Source organism: Falco naumanni, chromosome 3, assembly GCF_017639655.2.
Source record: "Falco naumanni isolate bFalNau1 chromosome 3, bFalNau1.pat, whole genome shotgun sequence".
Lineage (NCBI taxonomy): Eukaryota > Metazoa > Chordata > Aves > Falconiformes > Falconidae > Falco > Falco naumanni.
In genome coordinates, this window is record NC_054056.1 from 101,146,218 (window position 1) to 101,173,008 (window position 26,791).

The following is a 26,791-nucleotide window of genomic DNA, read 5'->3' on the forward strand; positions in this document are numbered from 1 at the left end:
AACGCTATAGCAAAACACACCAGAGACATTCCAGCCTGAACGGTAAAGCAGCAAGGACTACGCTTTACAGTAATGTTATCCATCAAATCTAAATCCCTCACAAGACGACTCGTTTCTGACAAGTAAATGGTGTCTCACTGAACTGCTAGGAAAATGGCTTCTTATCTAGTAAAAACTAACTGAACGCTTACAGTTAATTCCTTTAAAACCACTCAGACGTTTATTTGAAGAGGAACTATAATAAGATACAGATGCTATACTTTAATATCTTTGTAAAGAACAGCAGTCATAGGGAAAACAGTAAATGCTGCACAAGATAGCCTTTCTGCATCTCACCACCTGTCTGCACAACAGAATAAAGAATACACTTCTTGTAGATATAGGAGAAACGTAGAGCACAAACGCTTTCTCCATCACCGTTCCTTAGACCTCACTCAGCTGATCAGCCTACTCTCCAAGAAACACCAGGTCTGTCAGTGCTGCTCGCAGGCCACGTACAAAACCAGTAACAAATACTGTACGTTATAAAGCAGCGCTGGCATTCATCACCTCAGGTTACATTTACTGTCATCGGGCATAAACATTTGTGCAAAATCAACTTATCATAAGCACCGACCACAGTGGTGTAACAAAGAGCAAAACTGATGATAAAAATGTCGTAATTATTGATGTAAGAGGAAAAAGGCAGAAAAGCTACCTTCCAGGTAGCCCGAGTACCTGAGTTCCCATACTTCTCTCCTCCCAAAGGAATGAAAAAACCAAGTCCTTTCTTCTTGGCAGGCACGTTGTATGCACACACACACACGCTCAGGCCGGCACAACACAGGCCAGCCTGCATCCCACGAGACTTACAGCACAAACAGAATCAGCCCGGCTTGCTTCCACAGGTGGCTCAAAAGCAGCACTGGCACTTCTGTGTGGAGCCCAGATTAAGGCAGTTTATTGGATCCAGGCTGGTTCTTCAGCTTCCAGAGACAGCCCACGTCAAACAGAATTCATTACCCCGGACTCTGCAGCAGCTCTGCAGGTAACCCGCCTGACTCCCTAGGAGATTCACTGCTTCTGTAGGCTTGGATCCAAATGTCTGGATCTACCAGGAACACATAGCTTCAGAAGCACCGACATACCCACACGGAAAAGGAATTCTAGAAGCAAGGGAACAGCAGAGCTAAAAGAATTCCAGCTGGGTACGTTCCGGCATTCAGAAGGGACTGGCATGGAGATGAATCCCATTTTATAGACAGTCTCCCCTTGTTTTCCACACAGACATTCCTAGCATAGAACGCTTGAACAAAACCACAGCAGGGCCAGTAAAATAACTCTCCTTCCTAATGGCAAGCAATCTATTTACATATTCAAGCTTTGAATCTCTCAAAGACCTAAGTCGTTACACTTCCACTCCTAATACCCAAACCAACAAACAACCTGTAAAAACCAGGTCCCTACTGCAAAAATAAAAGGTATTTAAACAAGACACCTAACTAGTACCGTAACAGCTTATAACACAACTTTTATTAGAAAAGTTATACATAACAGCATCAACTATTTTCAAGAATATTAACCTTGAAAAGCAACAAAAACAGACTAAAAATGTGTAACAAGAAACTAATGACCTTTTCTATAATTAAACATTCAAGTTATCTACAATGTCTCTTTTTACAAAGGGGAAAATCATGGTTTTACAGGCACATCATGTTGAAAATAAAGCTGCAGTAACTTTATACAATTAAGTTTTTCAAGGATTATTCAAACATGGTCATCATGTAGTCTCCGATTTTTTTTAAACATTCACATAATTTTACAGTTGAGTATACACTTAAATTTCAGAGTCCCAAAATTATTTCACAAAAGTGCCAACATTAAAACCAGAACCTTCAGTGTGAATAATTTTGCCCTAAAAAAAAGTTAAGACAGGTTTCCATAATCAACATATTCACATGATTTCTGGTGCTACCTAGTCTAACAGTAAAGCTTCATTCTTTGTAAGTAAAATCAAGTGGGACTTTTTTACAAAACTGAGAAAATGTTTTGAACACAGGAGTGCGCATTATTGGAAAAATTGATACTAAAACCATAAATATATCCGAAGAGCCATTAAAACACTACACAATTAAGTGGAACTGTGCCCGTTTGTACTGTTTATTCAAGTTTGTTGCCCATCCGGTACAGGTGGTATCTGAATTTAGCATCTTTACAAAGGTAATCTGTCCAGCTTCTCTTAATCTTATCTTCATATGCCTGCTTAATAAAAATCAGATAATTTACAATCTAGAAGTCTGTTTTAAAAAGTCTGGAGTTTATATACAGCTCTAACAAACCTAAAGCACTTTGATATCTTAAAAGGTTTAAATGAAATTACTAGAGTTTTTATTTGACGCTTATTAACAGTAATTAGCCATTATCAGTAGTGGACCATAATGAGGTGATAAGTGAAAAGGAATGTTTCGTCTAAAATGCTTAACACGTGTTCTGTCCTTTCATGTATGCAACAGTATCACGTAGAGGAAGTGCTTTCCACAGACACCCGTTTCCCCTTAGCATCAAGGGCTACAAAAATCTGACTGCAAAAATGCAGTGACAAAGCAAGCTGACATATCAGGCACTACCTTTCATATTGGCAGCTTTAAGAGACCCACGGTATGCACAAAGATCTAGAGAAGGGGAAAAAAACCCACTACTATGAGAAGCAGACCGAACATCTTAGACGAGTTTGGCAAAGTTTTTAATCAGACAAAAGGTTGGCCGTTCAGGTTTTACCTGTATAGGATAAAAATATCACTATTGCATCAACTAGGCAAATTATCGTAAGACGTTTTCATTGATACTCAACATTACATGCACCAATATTGCACACATTGCTCTGAGTTGTTAAAACAATCTTTACCTGGGTCCTTGAGCTGTCTGGTTTCTGCAGTTGGAACTCAAGCCACCCACCCCAGCAGTTTCACTAAAAATTTAAGTGGAAAGTGGAAAATACAAAAACCAAAATAACCCCAAAAGAAAACCAAGGACTTTATACAGACAATAAAATCTAAACTTTCTGCAATGGTCTTGTGGGCCCTACAGATGGGGCAATACACGTACGCACTAGTGAAACAAACACTAGCTCTGCTGTATCTAACCATTCAAATAATATGAAATCTGGGACCAGGTGTTGCAATGATGTCACTGTAAGGCTCCTCCTGTGTCAGCTCTATAGCTTGCTGCTTTTTAAGTACCAGGAAACTGTAGAATTTTGCAGCTGCTTGTTTTCTATTTGTATTTCTGCACAGCTCAAGCAAACTGATAGATTCTGCTCCAGTTTTAGCGAGAGCTCTCTGAAAAACACAAACATTGATACCACAAATTAGAGAACTACATACCAACAAGAATTCTGTTTGTTGTCACCCCAGGGGCACTGAGGGATCGGGAAGGACTCTGCATTGCACGGGGACATTACAGTATTTACATCAAAATTTCTATAAGGATCTTATCTAAATGCAACCAAGTAGGCTTCCCAGAGATGGGTGAAAAATATCAGTCTTGAACTTATTTCAGAAACACCGTAGTATAGCACAAAACTTTATTTCTGCACCAATAGCTAGCCACTCTTTTTTGACTACAGGACAACTATTTTTAAACAGGAATTAAAAAAAAAAATAATCCTGGTTTATTTCTCAAAATAAAAATAATTCCAAAAATAATCATGATCTTTTGTTTAAAACAAAATTTCAAGAGCTAAGGTTCTTTAAAAGATGCATAATTTTCTCAAGGTGAGAGCCTTTTTATTTCTAAAACTCTTCCGTTTGTCTGAAACTAAGTACCAAAAATCGCTTACATTTTTTCAAAGTCTTGGCCAGAATATAAAAAAAAAATAAAAATATCAGGAAAATACATCTGTTTGCTGGCTAGAACAACAACTGACGTCTTCAATTTAAAACAGAACCGTCTGCTCTGGAATACCTACTAGATGAAAAGATATGAGGCTGGCCAAACAAAATTACTTTATATTAAACAGATCTTAAGTTCAAATCTCATTACTGACTTAATGTTTCAGCCATCCAGTGTGATGCTCCTTTGGGCACATGGAAGAAAGAATCGGAAAAAAAAAACCCCAAAACTTAGACATGGTCCAAAGAGAACTCTGAAGTTCTTTTCAGAAATTGTGATGAAACATTCAGCAAGGAAAACATTACACAACATTACCAACTAAACATCTGTATACTTTAAAAATTACTTTTAAGCAACAGTTGTACTGATTTGGGCTGGGACAGTTGATTTTCTTAACAGCAGCTCATACAGTTCTATGTTTTGGACAGGAAAAAATGTTTTTGTTTTGGAGCAAGCAGGCTGGGGGGTACACAAGTTGGGAGGGGACAAGTTGTCAGCCAGGACAGCTGACCCCAACTGACCAAAGGAATATTCCATACCATATGGCATCATGCTCAGCAATAAAAGCTGAAGGAAAGAAAGAGGGTGTGTGTGTGCATTCGGGGTATTTCTCTTCCCAAGTAACCATTACATGTACCCAAGTCCTGCTTTCCTAGAAATGGCTAAATGTTTACCTGCTGCTGGGAAGCAATGAATGAATTCCTTATTTTGCTTTGCTTGAGCACATGGCTTTTGCTTTACTTATCAAACTGTCCTTATCTCAACCCATGAGTTTTCTTGCTTTTACTCTTCTGATTCTTTCTGCCATTCCACCCAGGGGTAGTGAGCAAGCAGCTGTGTGGGGCTGAGCTGATTACCAAGGTTAAACTGCAACAACAGTTTAAAACAATCTCACTTAAACTAGCAGAATTCTTGCAGGTCTGCAAAAGAACTAACTTAAATCATACTAGTTTACAACGTAATCTGAACTACATGTAAGTGTATTTAAGTGTCATAAAAGCTATTTAGGAGTTTAAAATTTAGGTTTCACTGTTTAGAGATGTAAGCAAGTAATTCTTACAGTATAACTCTAGTAACATTGTCCAGAAGTGTAAAGCTTTTGCTTGATTAGATTATACTTTAGAAAAACTTAATAGAATACAAAATACTGCTAAATGTCAGGTTACTGAAAACTCAGCAGCACACACACCCACCGCCTGGCAATCCACTATACTGGAAGGTCAGAGATACAGTAATGACAATGAGCTTTTATCAGCAAAGATGGAGCCTATCAATTTCATAAAAAAGTGAGGACAACTTTGGCAAACAAAAACAGCCTAGAGAGATGGAACCGAAACACTTCAGTGACAGGAGAATCTCAGGAGTTGCCAAAATGTTTCAGGGAACAAAGGGGTAGGTAGGAACCTGTTGTGATTTAAACCCAACCAACAACTAAGTACTAAGCAGCTGCTTACTCCCCCCTCCCTCCTGCAGTGGATAAGGGAGAGAATGGGAAAAAGGTAAAACTTGTGGGTTGAAATAAGAACAATTTAATAACTGAAATAAAACATAACAACAATTGTAATGAAAAGGAGATAAAAAGAGGAATAAAACCCAAAGGGAAAAAAAAACAACCTCCCAACACCCAAGCGATGCCCAATCCAGTTGCTCACCACCCACTGACCGATGCCCAGCCAAGTCCCCCAGCAGCAACTGGCAGCCCCAGACAACTCCCCCCAGTTTATATACTGAGCATGGCATTCTACGGTGTGGGATCTCCCTTTGGCTAGTTCAGGTCAACTGTCCTGGCTCTGCTCCCCCCAACCTTCTTGTGCACCTCCTCTCTGGCAGAGCATGGGGAACTGAAAAGTCCTTGACTTAGAGTTAAGCACTACTTAACACACTGATGTGTTAATTGTGGCTATCAACATTATTCTCATACCAAATCCAAAATACAGCACTGTACCAGTTACCAAGAAGAAAATTAACTTTATCCCAGCCGAAACCAGGACAGAACCACAAACTAGACTGAAAGGCAAGGTAGTCCAAGAACATATAGAAAGACCTATATGCAAACAGCAGTTTACGCTTAAGTTCAAGTGTACACTAGGGGTGTTCAATTATCTTATCAGAAAAAAGCTCTTCAGTTCTAGCAAGCAAGAACCCATGCTACAAAGATTATCTGTCTGCAGACTGCAGCCACATACTCAAAAGTAATGCTGAACCTTCAGCCAAGGTCAGATTCCTGCAGTTATTGATTCAGCTTATCATAGCGTGGAAGTTTTCAAACTAGCCTAGCCAGGAGTAAACGTCCTGTAAAATGGTTTTATCCCTAGACCTTGATGGGGTTTGCCTAGAGTCACAGAGCACAAAGTCAGAGGTGCTAAGGTTTCATTAAAAACACAATAAAACCCAATTATTTTAAAATTTGAATTTCTGGGAGTCGTGCTTGCACATCCAAGTGTGGACACAAAGGTTGATAAACATATTAGGTGAAAAAAATCACCTTGAGATGTTCTTTGGGAAAAAATGACAATTATATTATGATTTAATCAATCACAAGCATATTTTTTTTTCTCCAAGACACAACTCGTATTTTAAGTCCATAACATCTACTGCAATGAAAACTCTTTCTTAACCTTTTAACTCAGGTCAAAAGTGTTGGTGAGCACACTCACAAGCTACTTCAAGAGAAAGGAAATCATCACATGTACCTGAAGTCCATGAAGCATTTGTTGAGTCCTCTTGTTCCATCTCCTTTCTTCTTGATCCTGATCACCCCCTGTGCCGTCTTCTTCCTGCAAGCAGCCAAAATTCACACATTTACAAAACAATAATATTTTCATCCACTGAGTCATGAAATTAAGAAGTTATTTCTAGATATCACTAGAATTTTTTCTTTTCATCAAGCCAGGTTTGGACAACTTGAGTCACAGGACACATCTGGAAAAGGAGGAAATGGGACAGAGGAAGATACACATGTAAGCTGATGCACCGTAGTAAGGTTGCCTACTGCTATGATTATACCTCAAAATGCTGTGCTGACGATTAGTAAAACAAAGAAGTTCAGTCACGACAGCTGAATGAGAAGAGACACTTCAGTTTAATCCTGGATTGCTAGTACTGACCACGGGCTCAACAATGCTTTTATTTTGTAAACACTGATAAACACAGCCGTGTTCTCATTTCACTACGGGAACAGAACCATTGAAAAGGAAAACAGGTTGATGCTAAAAGCCGCAAAGGCTGGCTGTAGCAACTCAGCTCCCCATGTCCTATGGGGCATTCACCTACACAGAGCAATGTTTATGGAAGATGTGTTACATACGGCTTTTGAAATAAGAACTTATTTCATATCAGCAATTTTAAAAAATGACCACAAAAGAGACACATGCAAGCAATATCTGCTTTGTTTCCAGTCTTAACTCAAGAACCTCAAACAGTGCAGAAAACCCGTACTTCACATGCCCAGATACACTTTTTCCAGCAATAAAAGTTTTTAAAAACCCAAAGACTATGCATTTTGGGTATAAAATAAAAAGAATCAATGAAGTTTGATTTTATATCCCCAGAATATTAAATATCGTAGCTAAGAAACAACTTATATTTTAGGACATGGATGGTTTTCTTACCAAAATATACTCCTATTAAGTGGCATGAGCTATTTAAAATGGAACCATAAAATGAAGGTGAAACCTTCTTGTATAAGGCATAAATATATAGTGGTTTGATCCAACCACGTGTAAGAACAGGAGAACTCTCTAATTCAAAGCAGAATGTATTTATACTATTTATTATAATTATGTACATATATAATACATTACATTACTAAATGCAATAATATAATTAATATTAACTTGTTATTTTACAATCTACATTTCCAAAGGTTCTACTTTCCCAAGTAACGACCGAGTATTTTTTTCATATGCCATTTAATGAATCTACAGTCAAATAGTGCTGGGGAACACATAAACCATTTCTACATAGAGTTCTTACCTCCTCTTCTTCCTCTTCCTCTTTCTCCTTTTCTTTCTCCTTCTCTTTTTCTGGCAGAAGTTCTAGCTCTGGTATTAGCTGGCAAATGTTTTGAGGCTCCTCTGGAGGCATTTCTACAGGTGGTATTTCCAGCTGTTGTGATGGTTGATGCTTTAAGAGTACACAATACAGTTAAACCAACAGCGTAATTTTATCAGTGCTTTTACAGTAACACTAATGCTACTAATCAGTTTCACAAAATCTAAGCCTCTAAATCTTAGCCACTTGCCAGAATTTTTAATTTTTGAAAAATGAAAAGCAATGTGTTTTGTTTTGCTGTCCATACATCTATTTTTAATCCTTTAGATTCTACTCAAACCAGAAATTACAAATACGACTATAAAGGAAAAAGGTTTTCCAACAGCTCCACTTAGTCCACCATCCTAACAACTGATCTCATTTCTTGGATCCACACATGCAACTTTAAAATCCCACATAACCAGATGCTGTGCTATATGAACACACTTTAACTCACTGGAACAAGACATCTTCAAAATATCAAAATTATTTACTTTGCAATACAAACACGAAGGAATTAAAATGTAGGTACTTTGTAAAGCTTCAAAAAAATATATGAGTGACTTTGGTGTTCAAGTATTACTCAGATATTTATATAAAAAGGAAAACCCCGAAAAGCAGTTTAACAGGATTTATGTAATCATTTTTAATAAAATCAATATATAGTATTCTCCCCCTGCATCTATACACAGTTAAGTGTCTACCAGTAAAGTTACCCTGACACCTGGAACTGTTTATACACACACCCTAAAAAAGCTCAAAGTAATTTCTGGTTTAGAGTCATACAGCAGGTATCGCTACAAGGATGTTGCTAGAGGCCTGATCTGGCTGGTGTGATCAAAGAATTCCCAACACACATCAACAGCATTGACTTCAGCACAGTCTGTCAATGCTAGTTTCACCAAATGACATGGCCAAGAGAAGGGTGGCAGCTGGTGCTCCCAACAGTCTCATTCTACAGCAAACAACCTGTTAGCCAAGAAACATCTGAGAAGTGGCGTTAAAAAAATGCATAAATACGAGAAAGCATAAACCAGGACTGTTCTCACCAGGTAAGCATTCGCAAAAATAATACACTTTTCATTTTGCCCATTTCCTCTCCCCTTCAAAAATACGGTTTCCTTTCACGCTGCATCACGGCTTTTACAGAAGAGGTAGAGGAGAGCTGGTTTCCAAGTCCACTCATAACTCAACTAGGAAATCCTTCCTGAACACCAAAGTTTTATTTTGAACCCTTAACCCTGGAACTCTAGAACTATCTTAAAAAGCAAGTTTGTGCAGCTAGCACAATCCTTCCTTTGTCAGCGAAAGCTGTCCTTACACACTTGCCAAGCAGGAGAACTTGATAACTTTGTAAGCAATACACTTCTTGAAAACTTCTTTTCGGGATGAAACAGTGTTATATCTTTATCCTACCTGCATTTTCAATGTTTCCGTAAGCTTTCCACTTAAGAAAAACACCATAAAGGTTAGACAGGAACAAAGATTCTGACATTACTCCAGTGTATCTCATACCACAGAAAGCTAGTGCCTCAGATCTGCGTCACTTCCTGCTCAAAAGACACTACCCATCTCTCATTCTCAAAACAAAAAAACCCGCAAACAAAATCTTACTCACAGGTAACACTGGCTCTGGTTCTACTTGCTGCAGTTTGCGTTTAACACCTGTCTGTGGTGGTGGAGGTGGCATAACAGATTCGTCCAGGTTGGTTCTGCTGCCTTCCATCATCGACTCTTGTAAACGACTTGGTTCTTCCAGAATAGGTTCATCTATATTCCAGAACAAACCCAGTTTTAATTACTTTGGTACATTTTCAAATTCCATCACTAAGTCAAATCTGCTATTAATTTTGAATTAAGCACTCTTAACAGCCTGCATAGATTTTGCAGTGACTTAAAGAAAACTGGTACAGATGTGTATACAACCGGATCCAATACCCACTTAATCCACTGGATCAAACTGAACCTCTAAGTGTCTTCTACTTCCAGGAAAAAAAAGCTGTTTTAAGTCATAAACTGTATAGCAAGCTAAATAACCATTACAAAGCCCTTTGCTTCATTCATAATCTTTAGTGACTTAATATAAAGCACAAACAAAAGAGAAAAATAAGCTGAGGAAAAGCAGAGCATCTTTGACAAGACACAAACCAATAACATCTCGTTGCTGCTGTTGCTGCTGTTGTTGCTGCTCCTCTCTGGGAACCTCTGGGTTTTCAAAATCTTTAAGGAACTCATCAAGGTTGTCAGCTTCTCCACCTTTCCTCCTCTTTCTTAGGTCTTCTGGTACCAGAGGTGTAAGACAACGAGTAAAGAGCTACAGGGGAAAAGTTACATTATTCACTATTGTAGTTCTCAGTGTCCTTAATTTAATTTCAGATTAAGTAATTACAGGCCATCTTCCTTTCCCAGTTTTTAAGCTCCTCTCCAACAGTAGTAACATTTTTAAAAAAATCATTTATTTCTGTAACTGATAACACCAATGCTTAAAATATTTATCTTAGTTGATTTATTGAGGTGGGTTTTTTAAATGATGAATACTGCTATCCCTGTATCGTTATTCATATGCTGAGGTTTACTATATAGGAGCACAATCCTGAATATAGTCCTTTTTCATTTTATTTCAATAAGAAATGAACCTGCACAAAAACATTACCTTCAGTAGCCTGTTATTCCACAAAGGCTGTGCAGGCAGAGAGAAAAGCTTTTCAACTCCACCAGTTTCTTTCCACATCATCAGTTTCTTAGTAGGAGGTGCCAAGTCCAAAGTCGTAACAATATCAGAGTAGTCACTTAATTGAGCTCGAATAGTCTTGCTATCCAGTTCTTTCACACTGTCCACAATCAGCTTTCTCTTCCTCTTTGCTTTGGTTTCCTTGACTGTTGAGATTTTTAGCAAGTAAAGAACGTTAGCTCAAACAGGTATCACACTGTAGAAGAATCCTGCAGCTTCTTTATAGGTCTTACTTGCCCATGTATGAAGCTGCCTCAAGAATCTAAGGCAACGTTAGCTTTGGGAGAAGGAATGAAAAGCCATAAGCACTATGAAAGGTCAAACACTATGAACGCTGTCCCATAACCTACAAGTTCTTCTTATGTATTCTTGTAGTTCTACTGAATTTACCTAAGCCTCTATGTCCTCAGCTGCACAGACCTCCCTCCCTCATGGCTTGCTTGCCAGACTGGTGTTTTTCAGCTGCAAACCCCTGAGAGATGTAAGGTCCCTCTGACAGGAGTCAAAATACCACATCAAGTTTTTCCCCCTAATCCGTATCTGAGCTTTGGCAGTGTTAATGCAGGTGGTTATCTTACCTGTACCTCTCATTCTGCTCTAGAATGACTTTACTGTAAATTGCTTACAGGCTGGCCCTCTGCAGCAGACCCTGAAACTCTGGCAAACGCAGTCTTTGCTGGTCCCAGCTGATCAGCTAGGACCTCAGTTGCCAGCCTGCCACCAGAGGGCAGCGCTAGGGCTTTTTAATTGGCCGAGCAGTAAGTCAGGGCCTGGAGGTCAGTCTGAAAACACAGGACAAACTACATTTTTTACAGATCTCAGGTTGTTGTTTTTTGAAATAAAGCAGGGATCTGTTTAGAACGAGCCAAATACAGTACCAGTTAAAATAATAAAGTGTCTTGCATGAAAGAAAAAGACAAGGTATTTCACTATTTGGCAGAACTTCAAATACAAAGATGCATCTCCTGAATTCAGTTGTTCATTAAAGCTATGAATCACTAGAGGAGCACTCATTTCCACATAAACTGTCACTCCTGGCCATCAAACATAGTGTATCAAGAACTGTACTGCACTAGATACTGTATTAGAATTTAAGATATGATGAGGTCTATTCCAACCCTTATTTTTAACTAGCATGTTTATCAAAAGCTACAGTATCATGCTGCTATACATACTAACTGCAGAAACTACAAACTAGTATCCTTCAGGACCATTAATGTAAGAGATCTACCTGGAAAGTACTGGAAGGCTACAGTTAGAATAAAAGGAATTCAGCACTTGGTCCTCGGTTTCTCTTCCAGCTGAGAAGTAGAGTCAGCAGCAGGGCTAGATATTCATTTCCACTCCAACAAGCTAAGGTGGTCTCTGATGACTGAAGTAAAATATTCCCAAATAGCCTACTCACCTGTTATGTCAATAGGCTCCAGAGCAAAAGCTTCCTCTTCATTGGGAACAAGCGTTGTCTGATCAGTCATAGTTGGTAACGGTTCAACTGGATCTACCGAGTCTGGGCTGTCTGGTCCACCCACTGCCAATTAAGAAAAAGTGCCACACGCTATGTCAAAACATTACGAAACTGTGCTACCCTTCCCATCCCCTCCTCCATACCTTAAAGTGGTTTACCATATTTCATACTTTGGAGCTCAACGTGCTTTTAAGGAATTAGAATCTCAGTTAAATTAGCTGAAAACAAGTAATTCTAGATCTAGCCCTAGATCATACTCACTTGATACATTATCATCATCATCCATATCATCGTGGGGAGGTTGCTCTGGCATCATTACTCCACTTTCGGAGAGTGCAGGTGGGTCATCAAAAATACCACCATCATTATTGCTGAGAAGTTTGTCATCTGAAAGAACCACATAAAAGAATCAGTTTTGCATGAAACAAGCATAGATGAATTTATGAAGATGTACAAATTTATGACAACACAGATAAAGATAATGCAAAGGTTAGGGAAACCTATATTTTCAATGCTGACACAAAAGCAATCAGCAGTGCTTTTCCAAGGCGCATTTCGGCTCAAATTTTGAGCTTACAGATAACCTTAATTGCAATACACTTGACACATACTTGATCTTACTAGGTTTCGAGTACTTCACAGAGAAGCACTCAATGAAATTCTCAACATATTAATTAAACCCTTGGAAGGAGTCAAAGAACAAGAAGAGTTGCATGTTGATTTTTCTTGAAGAACATTACATATAAAATGGAAAAGACTCTGGATGATTTAATTTTACTTCACTTGAAATATGCCAATGCTTAACATGCTACACATCATCTGTGTTGCTATAGCACTCATAAATCAGAATTCCATTGCTGAAAGCGTAACTTAAGAGAGAGATGCTGGCAACAAAAGAAGCAACCTGTCTTCCCAAGAACTAGTTATTGAGGCAGAAGGTAGGACAAAGAAACCCCAAATTTCTCAAACATACCCAATATTCCACCATCATTTCCTTCTCCAAAATTATCATCTTTGTATTGGTCTTCATATTCCAGGTGATTAGACTTCTCATTGAGGTGACTGGTGCTCTGTTCAGGTTCCAGTAGGAGATTGGAAGCACTGGTGCTCACTAGCATGTCATCCTCAAATGCACTACCTTCTCTCATCATCTCACGATCATCCATCCCAAAGTCACCTGCAAGAATATGATTTCACAGCGATAAACCCTGCAGAACCAAGATGCAAGAGACCTAGCTAATCAATCAACAAAAGCCCAAATGTAAGACCAAACTTCATGGTGAAAATACAGTTCAAACCATTATAAAAATAACCATCTCCTCTTCAAAGCATTTTATTATACTTATTTGAATTGATTTTAGCAAGATCCTACTACTAAATTTTAGCTGCACTGAAATCAAGGAAATATGCCTTGAGACTGGCCTTCATGTACAGAGAGCAAATCAATACCAAATCAACACCACCAATACCTAGATTATCCTTTGAAAAAGGTTACTAAATTATGGATTACATTATTATACTCTGGAAACTAGATATTCAAATACAACTGTCTTTGGGCTTTGATTCAGATCTTAGAACACTGTTCTTGACAAGATACTGGGAAGATGTGAACTAGTCACCACTGACTGCTTCAGCTTTAGAAATCTAACAGTTTGACTGAAAACAAGTCTACGATTAAAGCATGGCTGACTTAAATTTTCAGAACATGGTGTGAATACAATAATTGACATAGTACTTCACTAATTAACCTGACTGAATATTCTTCAGCTTTATATAGGCAGCTAGAAGCTTGCTGAAGCTTAGAGGACCGTTTTTTTGGTAAAACTGTAACGTACAAACTAAAAACTAAATGTATGGAGACACAGCATGTTTGATCTAATTTGTTTTGTATTTAGTGGGAATTCTGTAGTAATTGCAAAACCATAACTTTACAGTTACCAAACTAGCTTAGCAACACATAATAATACACAAGATTTTTTTTACCAAAGTCATTATCCTGGAGGATACTGATGTTGCCTACTTCTTCTCTCATTGTAATTTCTTCCACTCTACTCTGGTTCAAACTGAACTGCTGGGCCACATCAATATCACTTAAACAAACAGAAGGCAAATATTAAAAAAAATCTCCATTAAAAAAAAATTAACAACAGATAAAGCCTGCTTAGATAAATGTGAAATTGGTTCCTAAAAAGTACACTATACACATCAATTTATGAAAAAGCTGATGGTGAATACAAAATACAGTAAGACCATTCATGGTTAAAACCTATCATCCAAATTGTGTAAGCTTCTGGGAAACATAGATACTCTTTACTGTGAGGGTGCTGAGACACTGGCACAGGTTGCCCAGAGCAGCTGTGGATGCCCCATCCCTGGAAGCATTCAAGGCCAGGCTGGATGGGGCTTTGAGCAACCTGGTCTATTGGAAGGTGTCCCTGCCCACAGCAAAGGTGTTGGAACTATGTGATCTTTAAGGTTGCTTCAAACCCAAACCATTCTGTGATTCCATATTTAGTAACAGTATCAAGTTAAGACTCTTTGTGGCCTGTTACGGTATGCTTCTTTGAGTACAAAATTTTTACGAAGTTTCAGATTAGTATATACTCTAATTCAAAAAATAAACCAAATAGAACACTCAGTAAAGCAAACTGTATCACAGAAATTCCATTATGAATAATCCAAAAGGGTAACATCAATTCTTTAAAGACCAAGAACTATTCAAGTTGTAAACATAATAACAAGTAAACAAGTAACCCAGTAGTATTAAAAAGTTTGAAGAATTGTACCTGCCACTACAGAAGGTCAACAAGGACACTTCTATGCAACTAATCTTGCCTAACCTGCGAACATGTGATATAGACTGCCTTGCATAGAAGAAAAATTAAAACGATAACAACTATCTTGAGCTTTTCAAAAGCTTCTGTAAGGGCAGCTTTAACTTTGGTTAAAATTACATGCTACTATGAACTTAAATTCAATACAAAGATGATTGCATATTTGCTTGGTATATTAAAAGACTTAAGAATACAAGCTGCCTAAAGACTTTTTTTTTTAATTCATCTATGAGTTTGCTGTTTAGAACCAGCTTCTCCTCAACTAAAAACAAGCATCATTTACATGGAAATAAAAAAACCCCAACCAAACCAAACTTACTCTAGATCAGGAAGTGGTTGGTCAAAATCATGAAATTCCTCAGGTAAGGTAATAGCATTGTAAGCAGCCTCTCTGTTTTCCTCAGGCAAATCGACAACCCCTACAGAGAAGAACAGTCAGACATGAGTTCCCATTCCTTACAAGGACAGCATTTTTCCCTGTGCCTTCAGCATTGTTCCCCCTGCACCAGCAGTGTCTTTAAAATGCTGAATTGAACAGATGCTAGACACCTATGAAGAAACCTTAGATAATGTTAGTATTGAGATTCAGTCTAAATTCAAAACAGACCCTCAAGCCCTTGTACTATTTCATGTAACTGTGGAAGTCTCGAATCACTTCATAATGTTTGCATAGCTGCACAGCTCTACATTGTGCTAACACACGCACTGTATGTCATCACAACACTATGCAGGTACCTGCTACATAATCATTCTATCATGATGCTCCAGATAAGCCAGTTTAGTCCCACATTTTGGTTTGGGTAAACCAGTGGCCACAAAGTAGCCTGGTTTTGGGTAAAGAAGTGGCACCACTACTTTGCAACTGGTCATTTAGTCAGTTCAATTAGCTCTGAAAGTCCCAGCACAGTACTGACTGTACTCAGGCCGCACAAACTCTTAGGCTTCTGCATTTAAAAGAGCTGGATTACCTAAACCACATACATACCTTTTTGTATCATCCTGAGATGCTTAATCTGGTATTCAGTGGGCATTCTCAGAGCATGACTATCAGATTAGGCATCACATAAAAACTGAGCCAGCAGCTGGTGCCTCTCTCCTATGCAAAGGTTCAGAGGTCAGGACACTTGAAAGTGCGTGGGAAATGCAGGTTCAATTCCTTCTGTAACTTGCAGAAGACTTGAGCTCTATGTTCTGTCTTCTGACCCACACAACACGGGCAATTCTGAGGTACAGATACTTCAGAAACACTCTGCCCACTGTGTTCCCCTCCACAATGGATACTCAAAGAGCCACTGTCTGGAGAGACCAGGAACCAGCACGAGTCTGCAGTTTACTCATCTTGGTACTTGGCTAGTAATGAAGAAACCTAGTCCATTCTTTCAGGGCTATCCAATATTTTAACCTGCTGGCTGCTTAAAATAAAACATGTAAATGATTCTCAGAGCAGAAAGGATCAAGACAATGCCTAAGCCACAAAGCTAGTAAGCTGAGGCACCTGTCTTTGTTCTCAGTTTGTTTCAGGTCAGCATAATGCTTTTTGTAGAACTTGTTTTAAGGCATTTCACCTTCTGCATGTGCTCTGTTGGGAGTGAGAAAACTGGGAAAACAGAGGATTGCCTTGTGAAATTAGACAAATTTATGTGTTCTCATCACCTGAGGCAGTTAAATGCAATAGTAAACAAAAAACTGGCAAGTCAATAAATTGCCACTGAAAGCTACATAAAGTTCAAAGCCTGAATCATGACACGAAGATCAGGAAGTGAAGATAAAGGCATTACCTACCTTAACTTTTCTCAAATTTATTGTTGCAACTGGGTTTCAAGAGTTGCCTTTCAAAGGAAGTCTTCATTAAGTTCAGCTTTTAAATCTATTACACTCATAAACTTAAAAAGGTAGAATATGATTCAGCAGCTGTGAGCATCCAGCAGCATCACTGCCACAGCCACACTCCAGCTGGAAAAAAGCCTCCCAGGCCAGAATTAAAGAAAACTATCAACTGTGTGTAAGCCAAGTAATTGCTGGATGGAAAGTAATCTCAGTTACTAATATGGCTCCCTATGTTCATGGAAAAAAATCTTAAGAGTAAGCAACAACAGAGAGGGAAGTTGAGTGTCACACATAAAATAGGAAAATATCTTTGTTGTGCACATACAGTTCACATTATTTCCGGAAACTAGAATGTGAAAGTGGCAAAAAAACCCAGCTTACTTCTATACTTTTTCGTAACTCATGGCAAAGCAAACTTTACCCTTGATGAGAAAAAGCTCCCTTCTGTGCTTCTATTCAGTAAATGTAACTGGCCCTTTTCAGACTTGTGACAGAAGGTAAAAAACACACAGCGTATTTCCATTTAATATCATACACCACTAACAGCCAAAACAATAATTGAGATTTTACAGAATCAGCACTGAATAAGAAATGTTTTCATTCAGAATTCAATTAGAAGTTGTTTTCCAGCATACAACTCAGTCACATAGCCAGCCTGAAGCTGGGCCAAAGAAAATAACTTCTCCTATAAACCTGCGTAACTTTATGTAATTCTTCTACAGAAATAAGAAGGTAGAACCATACACCTTCTTAATAAATATCATTATGTAACTATGTAACTTTTCAGAGAGTGCTTAAAGACAGATACCTGGACGAAAAGCCATCTTAATCTTAATGAAAGCCTCATTACAGTCTGCAAGAAGATATTTTGCTTTCCTGTGGTAGATTCTAACGACACCTAGTAAGAGATGTCCTGAGGTTCGAAGTGCCATCTTCACCTAAAAACAAATGGAACAATCAGTGAATTAGATGTAGCCTATTTTTTTCCCTTTAATGAAATTTCAGTCAGCTTTGTATAAGTTTTTCAGTAACATCAAATATCTAAAACAAGTATAGAAATTAGCAGAAAACTGAAGACATAAAGGATGCAAAGTATACAGTTCAAAATAATACTCTACATAATATTTATGTATGACCTGCAAATATCAGTAAATTAGTAGCAGCTCACTCCAGGAATTCCCAAACGCTGCTCTGTCTAGTTAAAAAACCTAAAAACCACATGACAAGACCAAACCCATTTTAACACATCATCTTCTGACATCTTTGTTACTTTACATGTGGAAAAAAGTGAAAAATAAAAAAAATTGGACAGTCATATATTACAACTTTGTTAAGTAAAATATTGTTAAAAACTGTTCTTTGTTACTTCTCCACCTTCTGTCCTACAGTTCAGGAGAAAATCAGAGAGGAACAGTGGAAGATGTGGAGTGTCCATAAACAACACTGCCACATTAAAACAAGTTTAAATTCCTTTCCTTGTTAACCTCACTGGCTTTGCTATGTAATTGAGCATCTGCTGTGGGAATAGAGAACTAATAAAAAAAATTCCAGGGGAGGACTCTTCTTAAGTAGTTTAGTCTGAAAGAGCATGAGACTTGGTTTGGAGGCTACATGGAATAACTGTCTCTCAGAAAGATTAAGCCATACAGGGTTTACCATTAAACCTTAAAAGAACTAAAAAATTTTATTATATACAATGTCTTTCTAATGTTACAGCTGATGAAAGTGTTACATAAATATACGGAAGAGTGGCTATCAATCTCTCCTTTTTCTAAAAGAATGCTGCAGCTCATTAGCGAGTCCATGAACACTATCATTTTCTTTCTAAATGCTTCCAGAGCTGACACTGAAGCAAATAACTTTTCTGTAATAGTAAATATCACTGTGATTCTACTACGCATTTTTTGTTTATACTTTTTTCAAATAGTTACTTTTCTTATAAGACATTCAGAAACCTGTTAAGGGACAAAAGTCACAACCATATCAGTCCACTAGTTCTTAAATAAAAAATCTCATTTTCATGAGAAGTAGATGGAAAAACAACATTTAAAAACCCAAGTTCCTCAAAATTTCCTCTGGTTTCATGACAGCCATCCAGAAGTGTTATGTTCTTTCAGTTTTGTGGCTATCTATTTGCTTCCCAGAAAACCAGAAACTAAAAGCTTCAAAAGCAAGGCTTTTATACTACAGCGCAGTGTTTTTATTATATGGAAAATGATCCTCCTGTAACCAGTAACATCACAAGCTACCACGATACTTCCGATCTTTTTGCTGTAGCTTAGCAGAAACAGGCTGAGCTTAGGTCACGAGCATAACAAGAGTATCTTACGCATTATTTCTACAGCTCCCAGCAACAGCACTGAAGTCGTCATCATAAGGCCTTTTGAGGTTCCTACTTAGAAAACCTGGGCCTTCCTCTCTTCCAGACATTTGCTTCTAACAATGCATGGTACATCAAGATACAAGTCCTTCATTTATAGGAAGTAAACCATTTAGTAATTCAGTTGCATGATATTTCAGCGTTACAAAACTGACAAGAAAATACTCTTCAGAGTAAGAGTCAACAGCAACAGAGTACTTCACATGTGAACAGACCCTTCCACCCCTTAGAACAGCAACATTAAGAATTTTGTTTCAGCAACCCAAGTAGCAACTACCACCTGTACACACAATTTCTCTTCATTACAAAGTAACTTTCCATCAGTGTAAAATAGATACCTTTGGTGAAATGATACTCTCCACGCTGCTTTCCAGATTACATTCAAAAACGTGCGCTTTGGTTAGCTTCTTATCCCAGTGGGCCGCCAGCCAGATTTTGGCTAGCGGCCCACGTTTGCTCAGGACAAAGTGGGCATAGAACATGGTCCCAGATGTCTAAAACAAAGTGCAAACCTGTAAAGAGAAAGCCATTTATTTTTTTCCTAGAATTTTTGTTATGAGGAACATCCTTGTAAACACATCCCTTACCCACAGTACGCAAAGCACATGTTTGCTTTTCAATTAATAAGGTCAGACTATTTGTTTAAAATTTTTAAGAAGCCAACACTCTGAAGTGGCCATGTAATAGCATATATATTTATTGCAGAGGAAATACAAAGCAGGAAGAACATCAACCAATGACCATTTACATAGTTTAAAACCACTCTACCATCCCGCAAGAAAAAAATCCTGACTATATTAAACTTCATGGTAATGATACCAAACTCATATAACGTAAACAAACGTGTCTCAGTTTTCAGTCCATGGTAGTTTTCTACCACTTCCATTTCTTTCTACTCTTAATTCAGTAGCTACTACTATACCAGTATATATTCTACACTGTTTCAGTAAAACGTTTAGCATTATAGAAGACATAGTCCTAAACTTTTTGGACCTCACCATGTTTTCTTAAACAGAAAGTTCAATTACATCTTCATTTCTGAACAGACTGCTCTCCATTTCATAATCTCTTAGTAATGCTTCATATTTTTTTATGTTGATAAAAATTTTTAAGTGTTGATAAAAATGGTAAGAAAATAGACCACATTATTCCAAACTTCCTGAAGATTTAATTTTCTTCTTTCTCCTTTACCAGAAAAACAGATTTCCTTTTATCTATTTATCTAACTTTCTCACGGGGCTGATAAGATGTCAACACATCAAACCATGGGGAAGCAGAACAATGTATCTTATGACCTAAACATGCCAATTTCATGCATGAGGTAAACATAAGATTCAGCTCAACTACAAGTTTGAAAAAACAAAATTTGCTTTTAACAGGTGTAAGATTCTCCACAAACAGCTTTTTCTTCAGCGATATATGTAACTAGGGAAAAAAGAAATGAGAGAACAGGAGAGATGCAACAAGTGCTTTTCAGTTTTTATATCCTCTGTGCCTATAGAAAAACTGCCAGAGGAAGCACAGCAACCCAATAGTAAAAACAGGGCAGCTTAACCTGGGCAGAGCCAGTGTGAGCAGCATCAGTTTCTAGCCATAAAAACCCCCAGTGTTTCCTAAATGCATGCCAACCCAAGTTATAAGCAAACAGGGAAGACAGCGAAACACAAAGCATTGGTAAACATGATAGCCAGAGACAGGTTCTCAGGAAGCTGATTCCTAAACCATATCAATTTACTTGTAGGTAAAACAAGTTTCAAAGCAGCTAGGGCACATCCGTTGATATTTATAGACTATGCTTCATAAAAAGAAGAAAAGGAGGAGCACAATTGCGACTGTTAGAAAAATAAGTATAGGGGCAAAAGCAGCACTGATATTACTGGTTCAGTGGAAGCACTTGACCTCTAGATACCTGGATAACAAATGAAAAACTGTCGATCTAGGGATAGATCTCTAAAAGTAAAGGCCAATATTCTTTTTTTTTCCTTAGTTTTTTTGAGCTTATTATTTGATTTTAATAAATGGGATTTGAAGGAATATAAAGGATAGGGAAAATTATCATCATAGTGGTACCATATTCCATACTCTTATCCACTCATTGGTACTGTTCAACATGCAAGATGATGAAAGCTTTGAATTTCAGCTGCATTAGAGAACACAGTTGTTTGGAGAAGAGAACTGATTATCAAGCTTATCTGTCTTAATGACAGGCTAGCCACTGATTCTGTTCATAACCAAGAACGAACACAGGGGAGAGGATTTAAGGAAAATAAAGGCCACGTTCAGCTTCAGCTCAAGTTAACACAGTGGATAGGGATTAAAAGGATTAAAACTACTCTTAGGAGTGAAGCCAATAGCTTTGAGTCATAACAAAGCTGCAGATTAACAAAATGTTAATCATAAAAGCTAAAACATGACATTTTTATTTGTTGAGATTGTGTGGGGGCTAAGGACAGCACTGCACAAAGATGGACATAAGCAAGCTTTTCCAGGAAGCACAACAAAACAATTTTGGAAGTCCCCTTAATCAATACGTTATCTAAAGGAAGGTATTCCACTCCCCCCTCCCCAGTATTTTTTTAAAGACATCACACTGTCTCAAAGGTCAGCAGACAATTCAATCCCTTGTGCTTCTTCAAAGACTTCGGTATTTCTGTATATGCAGAGACATAACTTCACAGCACAGCATTTTGCTATCTTGAGTTGCTATCACAACTGTGGAGTGCTTTGGTAACAGCAGGCCTGTAAAGTACCGCTTCATATGAGGAACAAGGGAAAGCACAAACATACTGTTAACAAAACCACTTGTATTACTCTGCTAAGAACTTCCAACAACTGTTGCAAAAGATCCTACTTTGATTCATGGAGTTTGGCACAATTATTCAGCAATGTTTTACAATAATTAAAATATGTGGCACACGCTTCACAAAACTTCAGACATACAGTTAACTGTAACCCTGAAAATAGATTTCCTGTTAAACATGGAAACATACTATCTGGACAACTCTGACAAACAACTTACCACTTTAAACCCCAGACAGCATGCAAGTGTAAGACAAACAGCTATCCAAGATATCTAAGAGGAAGCAAGGTTCCCAAAAAAACTAAGGTGTCAGGATCACACCAAGGTTAATGATTTCAGAACTTTTTCATTTTGGGTTTGTTTTTTTTTTGTAAACACACACACTGTGAATGTCTGTCTTAAATAACAGACAACCCAAGTACTCCCCATAAGGTGACTTAATATAAGACAATGGGTTTCAAAACATAGACTGTGTTAGCAATTAAAAAAGAGAGGCTGAAAACCACTGCACCAAGGGAAGGCACAGAAACAGTAAGAGGTTACTTGTGCTTTTTTCTAGGTTTGACTACCACTCAATACTGGAGTTATGGATCAAACCTATAACTTGCTTGTAAGACTAAAGAGATTATTATACGTGCAGGGTACTGAAAACTTCTGGAGTGAATATGAATGAAAAATAACTAGCCTCTAGCAGAGGTCATCTGTTTATCTTCATCCATTAATGAAGCCTTGCCACAGTGAAATACATGGAAATAAACAGTGAAAAATCAGACTACAAAGAGTTTTAAAGTGTGTTTTAAGCTGAGCCATTATTAACAAACACTTCATTCCTTGAAGCACTAATTTCTGGTCACAATGTGTCACTTCCAGATTCCAGGAGGTGCTCTGCTTTGTATGGTAATACCTGGGTTACCAGCAATGGTACAAAGTTGAGCTGCAGCAGTTCAGCTACTGTTGTTTAGATCATCAGCACAATTGCCCAAAGCAGGCCCCAATGGTTGCTCTCACTTTCTCCAGATTATTTTCCTTCTTTTCTGATCATTCTTTTCCTTATTCCAGGCTTTTTGTCTGATCTTTAATTCATAGGGCAGCATGCTGATGCAGTGGCATAAAAGGAGAAGAAATAGATTTTCTGGCATAATTTGAGATTGGGATCAATGTTAAAGGAACTAGGAGTTTCTTGGAGTGGCAGAGCTCACGCAGACGTGTAAAACATATGTTGTTGGCTGCAAAAGCAACTCATAAGAATCCTCAAAAGAAAGAGTAGCTGATGGCTCTTGAAAGGCTTGTAAGGTGAAATGTAACTGTTAATTTCTGAAATTGACTGGATAGGAACCAGGACCTTAAACATTTGTTCTAAGAACTTACTCATTTTTCTGTCTTGCTTGCACTGCTCCGAGACAAAAGTAATATGTACTCACACAAGGCAAGGTGGGACCAAAACCTGATCTTGCCAAATTGTGCTTTTACAAAACTTTAAATTGGATTTTAATTAACTTAGAATTTACTTCAATGTGCCAGAATTGTCCTCAGGTTCTTCTGCCAAAATTGGTCCTCGACAGCTGCATAATCTTGGTTTTGGTATTTTTCTTTCTATAAAGTGTAAAAAAAAGCTGTAATTCTATACAAAGAAGCGACAAGAAATTTGGGTACATGCTACCTATGAACTTTAGCTTAACCATCAATTCACACATATTAAGTCTTAAAATCCTTCTGCATCTTAGAATGGCTAACTCTCTAACCTCTGAAAAGCACTCTGACATAGCTTGAGTTCCATCCTTCAAGACATTCAGAAAGAAGCTTAATGAACTAACAGTTGACAAGATATAAAATTCACTTTATTTCAATTTGATCATGGTTCACTTTAGCCTATTAAATCCACTTGCCTGTTACTCTACTAGGTCAGGTTATGTATACACATGCAAGTTCACAGGTTAAGCTCAGTCTTCTATTTGTTTTATTGGCAGATACTTTTGTTCCTGTTGTAAGGCTACTCCTGAACCAAAATCATCCACTGCTCAGCAGACAACTCCCATACTACAGTTTAAAAACTAATCAGTCATTTTAATTAATTTGTTCTTATTCTATCCTTCAACCTCTCTGCTGGTTGGTTCCCCCTTCCCACACACTTTCTTCCTGTGCTGTCCCCGTTTCTGTTTTGCTAAGCCAAGCCAGCCCTGGGTGATGTGGGGAAGGGTGAGCTCACCCTGTGCAGCTGCTGCAGTCTGAGCTGGCCCTGACAGACTTCAGAAGTCCAGAACAATTACCCTGACTCTGCAATAGTACTTTGAGTTCTTATACTCTAACTCATAATCCTTCACTATACAGTCCTTCTCACGTGTCTAAAACTTTCCTTGTGCAGGCAGGCACTAATGTGTCACCAGCAGGTTTCATTAGCACACTGAACACCTGGTGCCAATGAAAAAAAAAATTCATCACAGGGCCAGTTTTCACAAACTCCACTAATAACTCCTTACAGCTCAATGGCTCTTTTCAGCACTACCTCATTTCATCTCCTTCCTTCAACCACCTTTACAATTCTCTGGTCAATCTGCATTTTTCTAAATTTTAATATATTCCTTTGTGGTACTTGAAGCTTTACTGAAGTTCAGTGACAAGTCACCTCAATTTCATATGTCCACAAAATAAATTACTGAAAAGATGAAATTGAACTAGTTCAACTTGACATACTTTTGATAAATGCATACACTATTTTCCACTTGTCTGCAGGTCGTGGTTTTCCCATAAACATTTTTTCTGAAATTTGACATCTGAGGTTGCACTACCAGGTCTATAATTGCTGAAAACATACCACTTCTTTACAGAAACTGCATTTACTTTTCTTCAATTACAAGACACTACACACCTACATAACCAAATTGCTAGAACCAGTGCCCCACTAAAGTTACAGATTCAAAAGGTAGATCACTCAGAATTATTGTACGGTTTGAGATTACTGAACTCTATGAACACTGTTCCATTCCCCCCACTCCCCAACTCCATTTTCATACATAAACCTTAGCAGATGTCCTGCCTTTACCCATAGATTTAGAACATCCATTCATCCAGTGGAAAAGAATCTTCAATTTTAAGCCCTATCTCGATTATCCCGACATGTTTTGCAAAATTTCAGTTCACAGTCACACATAGTTTTTTTTGCAGAAACCATGTATTACACTCTCCTTAAACATAGGTAAGTTGAACGAGAGAATAGAATTCCTTATGTTATTTTGTCTTTTGCGGCAGTTATTCCTCCACACTCTTCACCCAAACAGCCCAAATGTAAAAAACTTTAACATTTTGCCTTAAAGAAGTTAAACTCACTTATTAACTGAGGCAACTAGTCTCATTTCTGTGGGAAATCCCATGGTATCAGCAACCCTGGTGGCAAGACAAGACTAATTGAATTGTGTGGTAATTTGAGTTTATTGCAGGTCTCACTAACTTTTTGCTCCTCCTCTTATTCCCCCCCCCATGTCACTTACTTCCTCTCTAGTTAAAACCAGACCAGTGAGCTTTGCGTTTCCAAGTTTCACAGAATGTCAAATATTTACAAATGAACCTTTACAAAATAAAATGCAAGCCTAGCCCTAGTAATGCTTTGATGTTTGTTTCACTATTTTTTGATGTACCGAGTTTTATTGAAGAAGAGATTAATGAAAGCATATGCTTATTGCACATGTTCACACAATGTGGGCCTGAATGATAACTGCTCCAAATTTACAGTATTTTCTTCCATGTGTCTAAATGTAAGAAAAAGGGATATTCACTGAAACCCTGTCACACCAATAAGACACAGTGACCCCAAACTGCCTTTGTTATTGGCAAAAGCACACCATCTTGTTTTATATTTAACAGAAGCTTTTCATCCAGGATCAGAGGGAAATCTTAGAAACCACAGCAAGATTTATATGGGTGTCCACAGGAGCTGCTAGAGTAAGGTCTTAATTCTTCAAAAGAGAGGCATTTTTAAAGGGGTCTTTCATTTGCAGATCAACAGTCACAGCACCAAGAGATAGTTCATATACTACCGGCGAAGACTGCCAGAACATTCAGAAGCCTGCTTTATTCAAGTGAGAAGTTAAATTACATTTGAAAATACAAGACGGACAGATGGAACTTTGCTCCTCTTCCCCTCCCAGCACGCAGCAGCCCCGCCGCCCCTTTTGCCAGCCCACAGGGGGATCTTTTAGGTTATTCCGGCTACCAGACCCCGACACGTTGTCCCCTGGGCTCCGCCGTGACCCGGCTCCCCCGTGGGAGCGGGGAGGTCAGCGGGCTCCGCGGCTGTCACCGCTCTAGGCTCGCAAACCGCCCGCAGTGCGCACCCCCGGCCCCACGCCGCGCTGCCCCGGGGCTCTGCCCGGGCCGCCGCCAGCCCGGCCCCGGCCCCCCAGCCACCCGGCCCTGCGCCCTGGCGCCTCGGCCGCGGCCCCGCCGTCCCGTCCCTCCCGGGGAGCGCCGCGCACCAGGCCGCCAGGCCGGCCTACCCTCTCCTACCGCCCGCGCCGGCAGAGCCCGGCCGAAGAGCCGGCGCGTCCGTGCCCAGCCGCAGCGGGCCGGCAGCGGCGCCGGAGTAGGCCGGCAGCGCCCCGAGAGCCAAGCTGCGGCCGGCCCCACCGTGCCCCTTCAGGCGGCGGCAGCGACCGGCGGGAGCAAGCGCGGCCGCAGCCGCTCCTTACCCTGGTCCGCTGCGGGGGGAGGCTGCTGCGGCGGCTGGCGAGACCGGGCTCGGTAGCCGCTGTGCTCCTCCCAGCCGAGCCGAGCCGCTCACTCAAACAAACAAGATGGCGGCCGCAGCCCTTCCTGCCGCCCAAACCAGCCGTTCAAATCGGCAGGATGTTTACTGTTA

At 39.0% G+C, this 26,791-nt stretch overlaps 1 protein-coding gene across 4 annotated transcripts; it reads right to left on the reverse strand.

Moving 5' to 3' along the window:
• Nucleotides 1-1,490: 1,490 nt before the first annotated feature.
• On the reverse strand, nucleotides 1,491-26,791 carry RAD21 (RAD21 cohesin complex component). Of its 4 annotated transcripts, XM_040586153.1 has the most exons (15): nucleotides 26,622-26,791; nucleotides 23,448-23,532; nucleotides 19,478-19,651; nucleotides 17,568-17,697; nucleotides 15,252-15,351; nucleotides 14,082-14,188; nucleotides 13,072-13,275; nucleotides 12,360-12,485; nucleotides 12,039-12,161; nucleotides 10,556-10,779; nucleotides 10,051-10,216; nucleotides 9,521-9,672; nucleotides 7,846-7,995; nucleotides 6,564-6,647; nucleotides 1,491-3,317 (listed from the first exon to the last, which is right to left on the reverse strand). In XM_040586153.1, the coding sequence occupies exons 3-15, from the start codon at nucleotides 19,619-19,621 to the stop codon at nucleotides 3,126-3,128; spliced, it is 1,902 nt and encodes a 633-aa protein (XP_040442087.1). In that variant the 5' UTR covers nucleotides 19,622-19,651; nucleotides 23,448-23,532; nucleotides 26,622-26,791; the 3' UTR covers nucleotides 1,491-3,125. The 4 variants fall into 4 exon arrangements, with proteins under 4 accessions (XP_040442087.1, XP_040442086.1, XP_040442088.1 ...); XM_040586152.1 differs by lacking the exon at nucleotides 23,448-23,532; XM_040586154.1 differs by lacking the exons at nucleotides 23,448-23,532; nucleotides 26,622-26,791 and adding an exon at nucleotides 23,308-23,404.